Source organism: Falco peregrinus, chromosome 11 (assembly GCF_023634155.1).
Source record: "Falco peregrinus isolate bFalPer1 chromosome 11, bFalPer1.pri, whole genome shotgun sequence".
Taxonomy (NCBI): Eukaryota; Metazoa; Chordata; class Aves; order Falconiformes; family Falconidae; genus Falco; species Falco peregrinus.
In genome coordinates, this window is record NC_073731.1 from 4,388,548 (window position 1) to 4,401,219 (window position 12,672).

At 40.7% G+C, this 12,672-nt stretch overlaps 1 protein-coding gene across 1 annotated transcript; it reads left to right on the forward strand.

Annotated features, from left to right (window-relative positions):
* The first annotated feature begins 625 nt into the window (after positions 1 to 625).
* LOC101921518 (cadherin-87A-like) lies at positions 626 to 12,664 on the forward strand. The gene is made up of 13 exons (XM_055816454.1): positions 626 to 638; positions 1,773 to 1,909; positions 2,623 to 2,766; positions 4,553 to 4,797; positions 5,285 to 5,394; positions 6,100 to 6,234; positions 6,746 to 6,882; positions 7,520 to 7,717; positions 8,080 to 8,174; positions 9,523 to 9,678; positions 10,487 to 11,414; positions 11,835 to 12,045; positions 12,435 to 12,664. The coding sequence occupies exons 1-11, from the start codon at positions 626 to 628 to the stop codon at positions 10,716 to 10,718; spliced, it is 1,602 nt and encodes a 533-aa protein (XP_055672429.1). The 3' UTR covers positions 10,719 to 11,414; positions 11,835 to 12,045; positions 12,435 to 12,664.
* The last annotated feature ends 8 nt before the right edge of the window (positions 12,665 to 12,672 follow it).

Consider the following 12,672-nt stretch of genomic DNA (forward strand, 5'->3'; position numbering starts at 1 on the left):
GCAGATTGTGATATATGCTGAAGATGATGGAATCCCTGAGAAGAAAAGAGGTTACTGCACAGTTGTCATAAAGATCATTGATGTTAATGACTGGCCACCTGTTTTTGATCCAGTGACTGAATTCAGTGTAAATGAAAATGCACCTGTGGGATCCATAGTTGGAAAAATCACAGCAACGGACAGAGACACAGGAGACAATGCCTTTGTTCTATATAGCCTTACAGGTAACAAGGAATTCTCTTACTGCACTGGAACAACTGTCACTTTGTTGTCTATACTGTTACGAGCATAAATAGCATTATGTGTTTCCTCTCCTAACCCCTTTCCACCCTTTTCCCACCCTTTCCAAGAAGGTTCACCTTCACCTGGTTTGGTATTTTACTAATTTATGCTCATACAGCTTTCAAACTGAGTAGGAACTTCTTTTGCAGAAATTACAAATTGTTGTGCTTTTAATCATACTCCTAGTTCTGTTAGAAAATGAGCTTTTAAGACAATCTTTAGCTACTCGACTGCCACAGCTGCAATCAGCAGGTGTAATTTTGATGAATAAAATGCCCACAGCTTTATTGAATGAGGAATAAGGGTCTAGGGCCTAATTGGTCCCTGCCCTGTAGAACCCGTAATGCCTGTGCCAGGTATTAAATGCTGCTAAATTAAGCCTCTCCTCAGCCTGTGGACTCTGAACATTTCAAAAGCTACTAGGAGCAGATGTAAATGGTATCACAAGTGTGTCAGGGACCTGATTCACTACCAAGGGCTGCTGGAGGGCTGTCATCTTCACCCTTGTCCTGGATGCCTTTACCTCTGCAGCAGGGGAGCCGCAACAGACAGCAGGTCACATACTCTGCTGCCGCAGATCTCTGCCGAGGCTATTAATAAAAACTGCCTTCAATTTCATTTTTCATTAATGTGCCAGCTGGTGAAATGCAGTGGCTGAGGGCTCTGATTTGTGCTTCCAGTCACGTTTAGCTGGGGTAGCTGACGGAGTTACAGTTGAGAAGAGTGCACCTTTTGCCACTGCCCCTAAATCTGACAGATTTAGACTCTGCATCTGGAGATTTAGACTCCTCTGGACCAAAGCCTGCAGTAGTCGGGTTTTTGTTGTATAGGCCATCAAGAGCTATGTGTATCCAGTTTATATGCTTTTAGAGTCTTTTATTTCCAATATGTATACAGACTTCGAGGTGGTTTTGGACAAGGGCGGCCAAACCCAGTAAAAGTCACTGCTACTGGCAAACTGATTTCTTTTGAGATCCCGTGTGTCACTCAGCCCACCTCCATCAGAGACAGAATAAATTCAGTCACATCTTCTCTTAGAGATCTTGGCAGGAACATTGTCTTGTCACAGCATTTCATGACTGCAACCAGCAAACATGAGACTGAATATACAGAAGGTCAGAGGACTGTAAAAATGTCTGAGAACACCTCTAATCTCCTCTAATTATTGCACACACTTGGAGGAACTTGCTTCCAGAGATTCATCCCAGAACTCCAATGTGCTGTCCATCGTCATTTACATGCCTCAAGCACTGTTACTTTCTGAGTGTGACAGACGTGCCTGCATAACTTGTTAAACCATTCTATCGGCTCACGTTTCAAATGCTCATTCACTCAAAGTATTTTCTGGTTTTCTTCTACATTATCTATATGATATCTAAAAAATTGTTATAATAAACTCAGGACACAAGTAAACATATAATTTAAGAGTGTAGTTAATTATGTGCTTCTAAGATGCATTCATTGATAATGCTTCTTTAAATGTGTTTCAGAAGGTGGAGGAAATGTGTTTGAAATAGATGAATTGCATGGTTACATTAAGATAAAGAACTCTCCAGACTACGAAACCATGAATAAATACACCCTTACAGTGAATGCAGTCAACAATAAATCTGGCCCTTTCCATCAGGTAAAAGATCATTGTTGTAATAAACAGTGACTCTTGCATTCAGAGTGGATTTTGAACTAGTGGGAGGGAGATCTATCAAAGACATCTATTGTGCAGAATAAGTCAGACACCTAATCATGTTTAGGGTCAGACTTTTGCGACCTTTGTCCATGCTGTTCATATTATAATCCATAATTAGTTGAAATACTTCAAAATCATGCAAGGCAGAATTTGACCCTGAATTGCTTGCAGACTAACCTGTGCTGAGGAGCTGGAATTCCTGCCTGCTGCTGTTAGTACTTTAAATGCCATGATAATTTTTAAGGGGAAAAAAAAGTAATTTTCAGAAAATTATTCTGGTTTTGTCTGCTGTATTTCTTTTATTTGAAAAGTTATTACACGTTTCTTTAACAGAACTTGAACATGTCTGGTTCCTTTAACTGCATCTAGCAGCAGCAGTAGGACATGTTGGCCTTCTAAACACATCCTGTTCTTACTCATTAAGACACCTTTCAAGAAGCAGAATTCTACTGCGACATTGAATGCCTGCCTCTCTCGTATTAAAATCCTGTAGTGAGCTCTGATGTTGAGTTCACAAAATTAAAACTAACACAATGTTTTACTACAGCACTTTCGAAGTCTAATTTATGCTTTCTGTTGCATATGCAATTAACAACAAAAAAATATTGCTGAATACGACATTCTAAAATGCATGAAACCATTTTGTTTTCTAGGCAACTACTCATGTCACTGTTCTAGTGATTGATGTGAATGATAATGCTCCAGTATTTGCTCAGAATTCCTATTCTGCTTCCATAAACATGATTAATCCTGTAGGTGCTCATGTCATAACTGTGAGTGCTACTGACAAAGATCAGGTAACTACTCCTGTTGGTTTTGACACTGCTTTAAACTGCAGCTCAAATATATTTTTCTCTGTTCTGTAGGCATGAAATGCCAAATGTAGCAGAAATTAAATCCTGATTGACTAACAGCACTGGGAATTGGAAATTAGGACTTTTGATGTTTCTGCCTTGACACTGATGTATTCCCTGTCTTTGGGCATGCTTCTTCAGCTATTTTTGCCTTAATTTTTCCCCTTATTATATTGAGTTGTACTGGTCTTTCAGAAGTATGCAAGGACTGAAGCAATTTAGTGTCTGTGAAGTTATTTGAACTTCTGAAGTAGAAGAACCTGTAAAAGCTAGACATTGTGTAGCTGGCTTGAACATGGAAATGTCTGCTTACCGAATGCCTCTGAAGTGTGGTACCCCAGCTAATTATGTCCCCATTTTGTAAAGTAATTTTATTTAATGTATCCGTACTGCACCCATCAAGTAGTATCCAGGCACTGGCAGAGATATCCAGTAGTCATCCAGATCACCATGACAACATCACTACTGATTACATTATTTAAAAGATGAAACATCTAGAAGTGACAACAAAATAGGTGTAGGAGGTGCCTTCCTATTTCTTCACACATAATTTTGGTTAAAGTAGCTGCAGCTGTGGTATATTGCTGCAAATAATCTAATGGTCTGGGTTTTTATCATTCCTCTTAATGAATTTATATAAAAAGTGAAATTGCTTATGAAAGTTGCTGGACTCTGTGAGATCTGCATTATGACCCTAATGAAACTTATCCTTCAGATAATATGTCTGGTCCTCTGCCACGCAGAGTGGCTCTCATCCTCCCTGTGCCACGCTTTCAGGATTCTGGGGCACAGTCCAGCACTGAATTCATTAGACTTTGTCTCTGTTCCTCCCTGTTCCTGATATAATTATAAATCCACAGATTACTTAGTGATAACAGGTATTCATGGTAGGGTTTGATCCTGCTGCTGCAGAGCCATGGAAGAACAGAATACGATGCATTTCCAAAATACAGAGCAAAGTGCAATACGACACACCCTAAGGGTTGGTCAAAATGGCTTGTCTCGGGAAAGAAGTGATGTGCACAGAGTAAACAGGTCCCAGCTCTCCCACGGCAGGCAGGAATAGGGCTTACCCTCACAGCAGTGGGGAGGCTGTGCTTTTCCTCGAGGTGTGAAAAGGATCCAAGGGACTTTGGCTTATTTGCGTTGACATCACACCTTTAGATGACTCTCTTTCACAGTTCTGACTGTCAACCTCTGCATGTGCCCTTAATTTTTTTTTAGACTTTTTTTTTGTCACATTTTTACTGTGAACTGGCCTACTGCTTGTGAATTTTCTTCTGCTTTGTGTTTTTATCATCGCCCATCCTACCACAGATAACCCCAGGTTATCATTCTTGAAATAAATTCACTAGAGGTATTTAGACATGTCAAATCCCTTGTTTCAGTATTTGCCCTACCCTTCAAAATGTAGTCCCAGTGCATGTAGTTTTCTTTAGTATTGCTATGGGGTTGGGGTTTGGTATTTTTGTTTTTTTAATCTTGGAACTTCAAAATTATTTTGGGGTGGTGGAGGGCTTTGCCCATTGGCGCTTTCCCCTGCTGCTGCTTTTGTGTTACAGCTTCACCATGAAATAGCTCTGAGCCTGGTTCTCTCTAATTATTTAAAATACCTATGGAACCCTGTCCATTTAAGCATGGAAATAGGGAGATTCCAGTGAGTCTGTACTAGGGGACTTGGGGCACTTGCAAGCAATAGTTGCGTGAAGTTGTGTTCCTTCCATGGCAGGGGCAAAATGGACTTATTGAGTACTACATCCTCCCTGACCAAAACTTCAGCCCATTCTTCCTGATAGAAGATATGAGTGAGGGGAAAATAATTACAACTGGAAACCTGTCTAGATCTGGAGAGATCCATTTAACAGTGATGGCTAAGGACAAAGGCTCTCCACCTTTAAATGGCACTGCAGTGATTACTCTTAATGTGTTTGACAACCATCCTTTTGTTCCTCGGTTTAACGAGAGCAGAATCAGGTGAGGCTTTCGTATTAACTTATATAACTGGTTCGTATTCTCCTGGTAGTGGAAAACATAGTAAAGCTGAAGCTCATTTTTTTATTCATCCACACAGAAGGAAGGACATCCCAGGTGGTTTTTTAAATAAAACATCCGGGAAATTCTGCTGTGCTGATGCTGATGGTTCTGTGAATGTGATTTGAGGCATTGCCTTTTATTTCTTTATCGTGCAGCTTGCATAAGCCAGACTCTTCATCCCTTTCCTCTTGCACACTAATAAAACATTCTTCTTTAGCCTTTACTCAAGGATAAACAAATGTCTAGCTAGAGAAGTAGGGTTTGCACTGCGCTCTGAAACCCAGTGAGCTCTAACAAACAACTAGTGGGGAGGGGGCAGGATTTTCCACAAAGAACTCACTCTTAAGGAGTTAAATTTCAAAGCCTGCCAGTGCAGCAGCTGCTGGGCAATTTAACATTATGATTTATCTTTTATTTTCTATGTTAGCATTTCCGTTTTGGAAAACACAGGAGTGGATTATTTCATTTACGCTTTTACTGTGGTCGAAACTTTAGGAAAACTGATTGATTATACAATTGTATCTGGCAATGAAAAAGGTGAGTGTTGTTTCCCTTATGAGTTAAAATAGCTAACAGAATAACCTGTCTTCTGTGTGGCAGATGTTGCTGTATGTAAATGAGGAGATGGAGACCAAGGATAAGAATCTGTGTCATTTAAAAAAAAAAAGAAAGTACACAAAGAATTTCTTTCAGACCTTCTTCAGCATGGACTTCATTAATCTTCTTTGGCTAAAGAGGGGGTAGTAACTTGCTAGAAAATGAGTTTCTGTAGCATTATGTTAGGATAATTTGCAAGCTGACAGAGCCAAAATGGAAGTTGTTGTTAGCAAGCAGCTTCCTCCCTGCCAGTCACTTTTAGTCTATCATTTCCTTGCACTCGCAACTATGTTAGGGCATCTGCCCTCCTTCAGCTTTTGCAGCTGTGCTGCAGCTCCACATGGCACACGAAAAAGGGAGTAATTGGAAACTGAGAGGAAACTTGGAAATCAGTGAAAAAGGAGTTGTGCAACAAGAAGCTGCAATTCTGTTTTCCAAGTATGTTGCTCCTTTACGTGTTTAAGGCCTGTCTGGTCACCCCTGCTGTGATACCTTTGCTGCACAGCTAGTGGAAGTGTTGCATTTCACTTTCTGAAGAGCAGAGGACCCCTAGAAACATCCTAAGAGCAACAAAGACATGAGAGGTAGAAGGGTTACAAGTGAAATAGTAGCTATAATAATGAAGGTGCATGTTTTTCCTTTCAGGTCATTTTAGATTGGATCCGAAAAGTGGTCAGCTGAGAACAGCGATTAATTTGAACTATGAGGAAGTTTCTCAGTATGTGATTTTAATTGAAGCAAATGAAAATCTCTTATCTGCCACAGAAGTCCAGCGTTCAGGTAACTTTTTGCTTTGAAGGACATTCCAACTTAAATCTGGGGCAATGAACACGTCTTCTGCGTTTACAACCCAATATAGGAATCATGATTCTCTTTAACTGAAAAGTCTGATGCGAAAGGTGAAAAGCTGAAGTTCAAGGTTGTACAGAGGAAAGCCAGCAGCCTTCCCCCAAGGGTGCAAACCCTCACAGGGCCCTACCATGGTCTCAGAGAAGAGTATAATAGCTGGGCATTGGACAACTTGGCAGGAGCTGGAGGAACCTGCCTGTCCCTTCCCTGGTGCAGCATAGCCAGCTGCTGTCACCTCTTGTCTTGAACTGCCTGCTCTCACTGAAGCCCCTGAAGGAGTGAGATATTGCTCCTCTGGGCACATCCCTGCTGCGTTCCCTTTCTTCTCCCTCTTCCTCCCATGCAGCAGAGATACTGCTGCAAAGCCACAGCCTGACCTAGCCTTTGAAAGCTGTGCTTTGCCAGTGTTCGTTGTTGCAGTTAACTTGTGGTTTTTTAATAGGCCTGCTTGCTCAAAATGTGGCAATGCTGACAATCTCAGTGCAGGATGTAAATGAAGAGCCAGCATTTTTGAATGATGCCTACTCTGCTCGGATACCGAACTCTGTGCCGTACAAGTACCCGGTTATTACAGTTCAGGTAGAGTAGCTTTCTGTGTTCTTCGTGAGAATAGAAATCTCTTCCAAGATTTGGATTTCTTCCACAGTTAAACTGGGCTAAAGGAGCTGTTCAGTCTGCTCTTGAAAGCTTGATGCAGATTCTGCCCATCAACCAGGTTTAACAAATCGCTGGTGAAGGATGGGATGTTTAGGGAACTGGTCCATACCTGTCCTACTAGTGGGTCTGTCAGAAGAGCTATACAGTCTGTTCTGACTCATGCTGCTGTTATGGATTATGTACCACACAGGCTACCGTTCTCTCTTTGGCACCATTAATCACTTTGTTATCTGTCAGACCCCAAAGGGAATTTGATTTCAAAATGGAACCGTTCTCATCTTGTTCTAAGTCTGGTGTTACCTCTCCGTTCTAGTCTGCTCCTTTTATGCTTGCAGCGTAATCCTCCAGACTTCATAGTAAATTTATTTCCCCTTTTATACCCTTGGTCTGATTCTGGTAGTTTGTGCCCCACTTTTAGTGCTAAGAAAGAAATACGACAGCACTATTCTAGAATACTCCAGTCTTACAAATAGAAACTGCAGAGTTTAATGATTGAAGGGCAATGGTGCAGCCCAAAAGCCACAAGCTGAGTTACACAAATCACCTTTTTTAAATCCAGGCCACAGATCCAGATTCAGGAGACAACGGACTTCTGCTGTACAGCTTAGTGAATACTCAAACAAATGAATTCGACATTGATGAAAATACAGGGCAGATTTTCACAGTTTCTGTAGCAGGAAAGGCTGGAACATTTTACCTGGAAGTCCGAGCTGCAGACCAAGGCACAAGGAGACTTACAGCCCGGACAACAGTCAATGTAAGGAAAATTGCTATTTATAGTCCTGATTTGCTTCCTTGACAAAACTCGGTATACAAGAAGGGCTAGGTTTGGTAATAACAACAAAAAACCCTACTTAACACCATACAGTGAGACTGTCAGATACACTGGTATTTACTACACACTTTCAGGCCAGAATTATGAGGTTGCCATTTCTAGTAACATATGAAAATATGTTGGCATGAAGACTGATTTTTAGAGGACAATTATTCTATATCACAGGGTTTTTTTGTGGTGGGACCTTTTTTTGGTGTGTTTGTTTGTTTGTTTGTTTGTTTAATCAATCTGAGAGAGATACATATGCTTCAGCAAACCTGACATGTAATTTGTTTCTTTCTTAGGTAACCCTTGATTCCAGTTCCTCTGACAACATTGTGGTAGTGGTGCTTAATCAGAAGATCAATGCTGTTGAAAGAAACATTGTTGAAGTAAAAAGGTATTTTTGAAACAGTGAATTATTCTGATACAATATCTAATGACAAATTTATAGTCCCTTTGAGATAGGTGGCTGAGAGCCTATAGGCGAGACAATACCCTAGCCAGTGCCCGTGAAAAGCTAGGCCTTAACTTGACATAGTTCAGAATACTTTGTGGGAATTCACAGGAATCCACCAGTTTTTACCTGGTAAGGCTTTGGCCTGAGCTGATGAATGTGAAAGAGATCATTGGACTAGTCGATTTTGAGAGGTCTCTTCCTATCTCAATGTTTCTGTGATTTTAAACAGCCTGGAATAAAGTCCTTCATGGATAGTAGGCCCAAGATAGAAATGTGGAGGCAGATAGGATAGCAGCCACGAACCAAACCCACCTCGGCTACAGGTGAAAAAATCCCCCAAGTAGCACTGCAGCAGAGCTGCTCAAGAAGCTCTCGGCCCCACGGTGCTAGGGGGTGTGTTGGTGTTGTATGGATGGCCACACAACAATTAAAAACATATTTTGGCCTTTTGGGCTTGTTAATGAAGATACAAGATCTTTTGTTTGATTACACATAAGCATATATTTCCATTGGTAATACTGAGTCATGTGTTTTTGAGGGGAAATCACTCTGAAGGTTGGAAAAATGAGTTTGTGATGCTGACGCTGTTATGGCACCAGTTTTTTGTTGGTAAAAATTAAATGGAAACCCTAGAGCTGCTCTGCTGCTTTCCTCAAAGCAGCTGGTACTGACTGCTGTCAGAATGATGGATTAACTGGGCCGCTGGTGCAATCCAGTGTGAAAATCTCTGTGGAAAAGGAGAAGAAAGCAATGAGGATAATGGGACTGAATTTCACTCCTTCCCACCTCTACTATTTATAGTACTCTATCGGTATCACTGCCTGTATTTACAAAAAATAACGTCAAGCATGAAATGAGCCGTATGTCACTTTGAAAAGCATGCTGTATTATATACTATGCAATATTGGTTATGAAAGCTAGGTATAAGGTTTTGTTAACCCTTCCTTTCTCTAAGTAATTGTTCAGTTATGTTAATGGCACCTATCTGAGAATTTTCAGGCTATGCACAAAAGTTATGTACTGTCTACTAATGAAAAGTATCTTCGCTTACCAGAGACAAGGACTGGATTTTTTTGTTTCCCTCTGCTACTCAGTCACTCAACGATATTGGTCAAATAGCTTAATTGCTTTGCTGATGATAATCCTGCATTTTTACATGCTTCTCTTAAAATACTAAATACCTGAAAGTGTTGTATTAAATACTACTTTTTCATCATCTCTAATTTCCAGAGTAGAAGAATTTGTCATTGCCCAGTTAATTTAAATTGTTTTCTTAACACGATGGCAGGGTCCTGAGAGATAAACTTGCATGGAATGTATACATCATTGATGTTTATTCAAATGAGTTTGAAAGAAAAGCAAGAAGCAGCACTGATGTAACCTATGTAAAATTTACTGCTTTTGATGAGGCAAACCAGGAATTACCTGCAGAATATGTAAAAAGGTCTGTATGGCACAGTCTGTCTTCTGGGTATCAGAGCTATGCAGCTGGGCTTTGTTTCACTTAAAATCATTAATGTCTTGGACTGAACAGGTTTAGATGAAATAACAGTTTAGCTGAAATTTACCTCGAGGCTTATTTTAGTATTTTTAGAATTCAGAAAGCTTTCATTATTTATCGAAAGGTGATTTTCAGAGTTGGACAAAAACATGGATAAGGCTGTTTAATTGTGCAAAATATATTTAAAAGTTAGTTTTAAAGAAAACAGAAGCAATATCATTAAAATGGATATTGACTTCAGAACTGCAGAGTGTTGATTAAAAACTTACATTTCAGGTGTATTTTACATTTGTTTCATAACATGTCAGTGGTATGAGTGCATATTCATATAAACATTCTCTGAGGGGCAGCTGCTATTTAAACACACAATTTCTAGACTCAACACATCTCTCAAACAAGCACTTGTTTGTGGCCGATATTGCTAATGGAGCCTGTGATCACAGGAACCTTTTTCTCTGAGGGAAAGTGCTATTAGTAACTGTGAGGCTACATGCAGCTGCCTTAATGTGGATTTAGAGGATACTGACCTCTCAGATTCAATTTTCCAAGCTTTTGCATCATTTTAGTTCATAAGCACCAGGGCTGGTTGCAAGAAAACAAGAGTGTTTTCGGAATGAAAGACATGATAAATCTGAATCTTTGGAAAAGGTCTTGGTGGATGAGGGATTGGTATTCTGTTATTTTCTTTGCCACTGTTCAAGCCAAAATGAAGGTCTGATATGTCATCAGCATTTTACTCTTCTGTCTTCAGGAAACTTAGGGAGCAGAAGAGTAACATTGAGGTAGAACTGGAGAAAATATTTTCAATTCCTGTTACTGCTGCCATAGAAGAGGGTCGTGCTGAACCGGCAACGCCTGAACTCATTGCAACAATTGTGCTTAGCGTTCTGCTAGTCTGCACCCTCGTAGCCTTCCTGGTATACGTCCTTTTTACTATAAAAAGGAAAAGGTACAACTACTTTTACTTTAACAATGTAATTTAGACTTGCAACTATAAGTTTACTTCGAATGTCAACCTGAAAAGTACTTATCTGATAAATTACTGATATTTGCATGGAGTGTCACCTAAGATTTGCTATAAATCAAAATGCCTGGTGTTGTACCATAGATATTAGACATGCTACGCATAACTGGAAGTTGGTTTATTCTTGCTTGTCACACAGCAACAGCAGAAGCAAATACTTTTAAAAACAGAGAAATGTGGAGAGCAGAAATTTTAACTGTGAAGGGGGACACAAGCAGCTGTGATATACCCGCATAAGTCTCCTCTAACCCCATGAATGCTGAAATCAAGGGAGGTTTTGCAGCTAACTTCAGTGGCAGCAGGACCAGCGGGTGGAGAAAAACAAATGCATTTCCAAGAGGGCAGCGGGTACCTACCCTGCTACCGTTACAGAAATATAGGAAATACTCCAAACCAATCCCCAGAATCATACTGAAAATAAATGCTGTGCGTTAAATTTACGATACAAACGCATCATATTCTGCTTTTAAAGCAACTGTAAAGCCCATCTTCAAAGATAATTTTATTTTAATGTATTTATCATTTTCAAAAGGTATGAGCAACAGTATCTGGTTAAGAAGCAAGCTGAAATGAAGAAGGGTATTGATAATCTGTGTGCAGCTGATGGAAGAGGAAGTCTGAAAAGCTTAGAGAAACTAGAGCACATGAATAATGTGTAAGTAGAATGCTGATAACACAAATTTATTTAAAAATAGCATGTCAAAAGACATGTCAAAAGTTTATTCTGGTAACATAGCATTTTCCTTGTATCTTTCACTAGAGTATATAGACTGATTTTTTAAGAACCCTTACAATTTTAAGTTAAAAACTCTCTACACTCAAAGGAAGCTGATACCTTTTAATCTTGTATCAAAAATTACAAGGGCAAGTTCCTACTTTCTCTTTAGCAAATTGTTAAGCCATATGCAGGAAAAACACTCTTCAGGATACAAGAAGCTACTTCATGTTTCCCAGGGTAAAATCCCAGTGATTTTGAGATCAGTCTACGTGCTGCTCTCAGGTTTAGAGAGGCCAAGATTTTTGTCTCTTGACTATTTGCAAGCTCGAGGTGTTACGAATTCCAACTCTCTTTCAGGGAAACTGACGTAATAGCATTTAGCAACATGGAAGACACCAAAAGAGGTGATGCTGACAAAGACGTAAATAAGGCTGATGAAAAATGCGCTTACCTTGAGACACTACTCTTAGATTGCGATGAAGAACATGAAGGAAAGGTAGCATCTGAAAGGGCTGCTGAACCTAGATATGTAGATGCCCAGCCCACTGCAAAAAGCACAACAGATCAGGTAATTACCTTTTCAATTGCCAGGAATGGAGTGAAAGATACTTTATCACTGTATGTCAAATAACTGAAACAATTATTGAAAGTGGTAAACCTGTGATAGCACTAAAAACCCACCAACTTATGTGAAGTAACAAAAAATCTTTGGGGAGGGGCTGTTTGTCCCTGCTGAGGAGGAGGAGGACTTTGTGACCCAAGAATGGTGACTTACATGTGTACAGTAAAGGGCTGTGTTGCGTGCTGCCCCTAAAACTTGCAGGCTTGAAACGAATGCTTTCTTTGCAAGCGTTGGGGACAGAAATATGTGTGTATGTGTAAGTTAGAGGACTCGCACTGCTTAGGACATGCCGGCCCGGCCCGTAGCCCGGCCTGACGTGCCGCGTTTTCCCGCAGAGCTGCGCTGGGACCGCCGCAAACCCGGGGCCGGCGCCCGTCCCCGAGCTGAAGGGAGTCAAGTTTTCAGAAGTGGCAATTATTTTGCACGCGAACCCCGATGATGACGACGATGTAGTTTTCCGTCAGTAAGAATGCTGGATGAAGAAAGCCCTGGCGGGATCCGCGGCAGGGGGAGCGAGCGGCGGGGAGGGGGAGCGCCGCCCCGTTCTGCGGAGGGGCCGGGGGCGGCGGGGCT

Coding starts and splice junctions, on each gene's coding strand:
- LOC101921518 (XM_055816454.1), top strand. Junction 2,767..4,552: donor GTGCTACTGACAAAGATCAG/GTAACTACTCCT, acceptor CTTCCATGGCAG/GGGCAAAATGGACTTATTGA. Junction 6,883..7,519: donor ACCCGGTTATTACAGTTCAG/GTAGAGTAGCTT, acceptor TTTTAAATCCAG/GCCACAGATCCAGATTCAGG.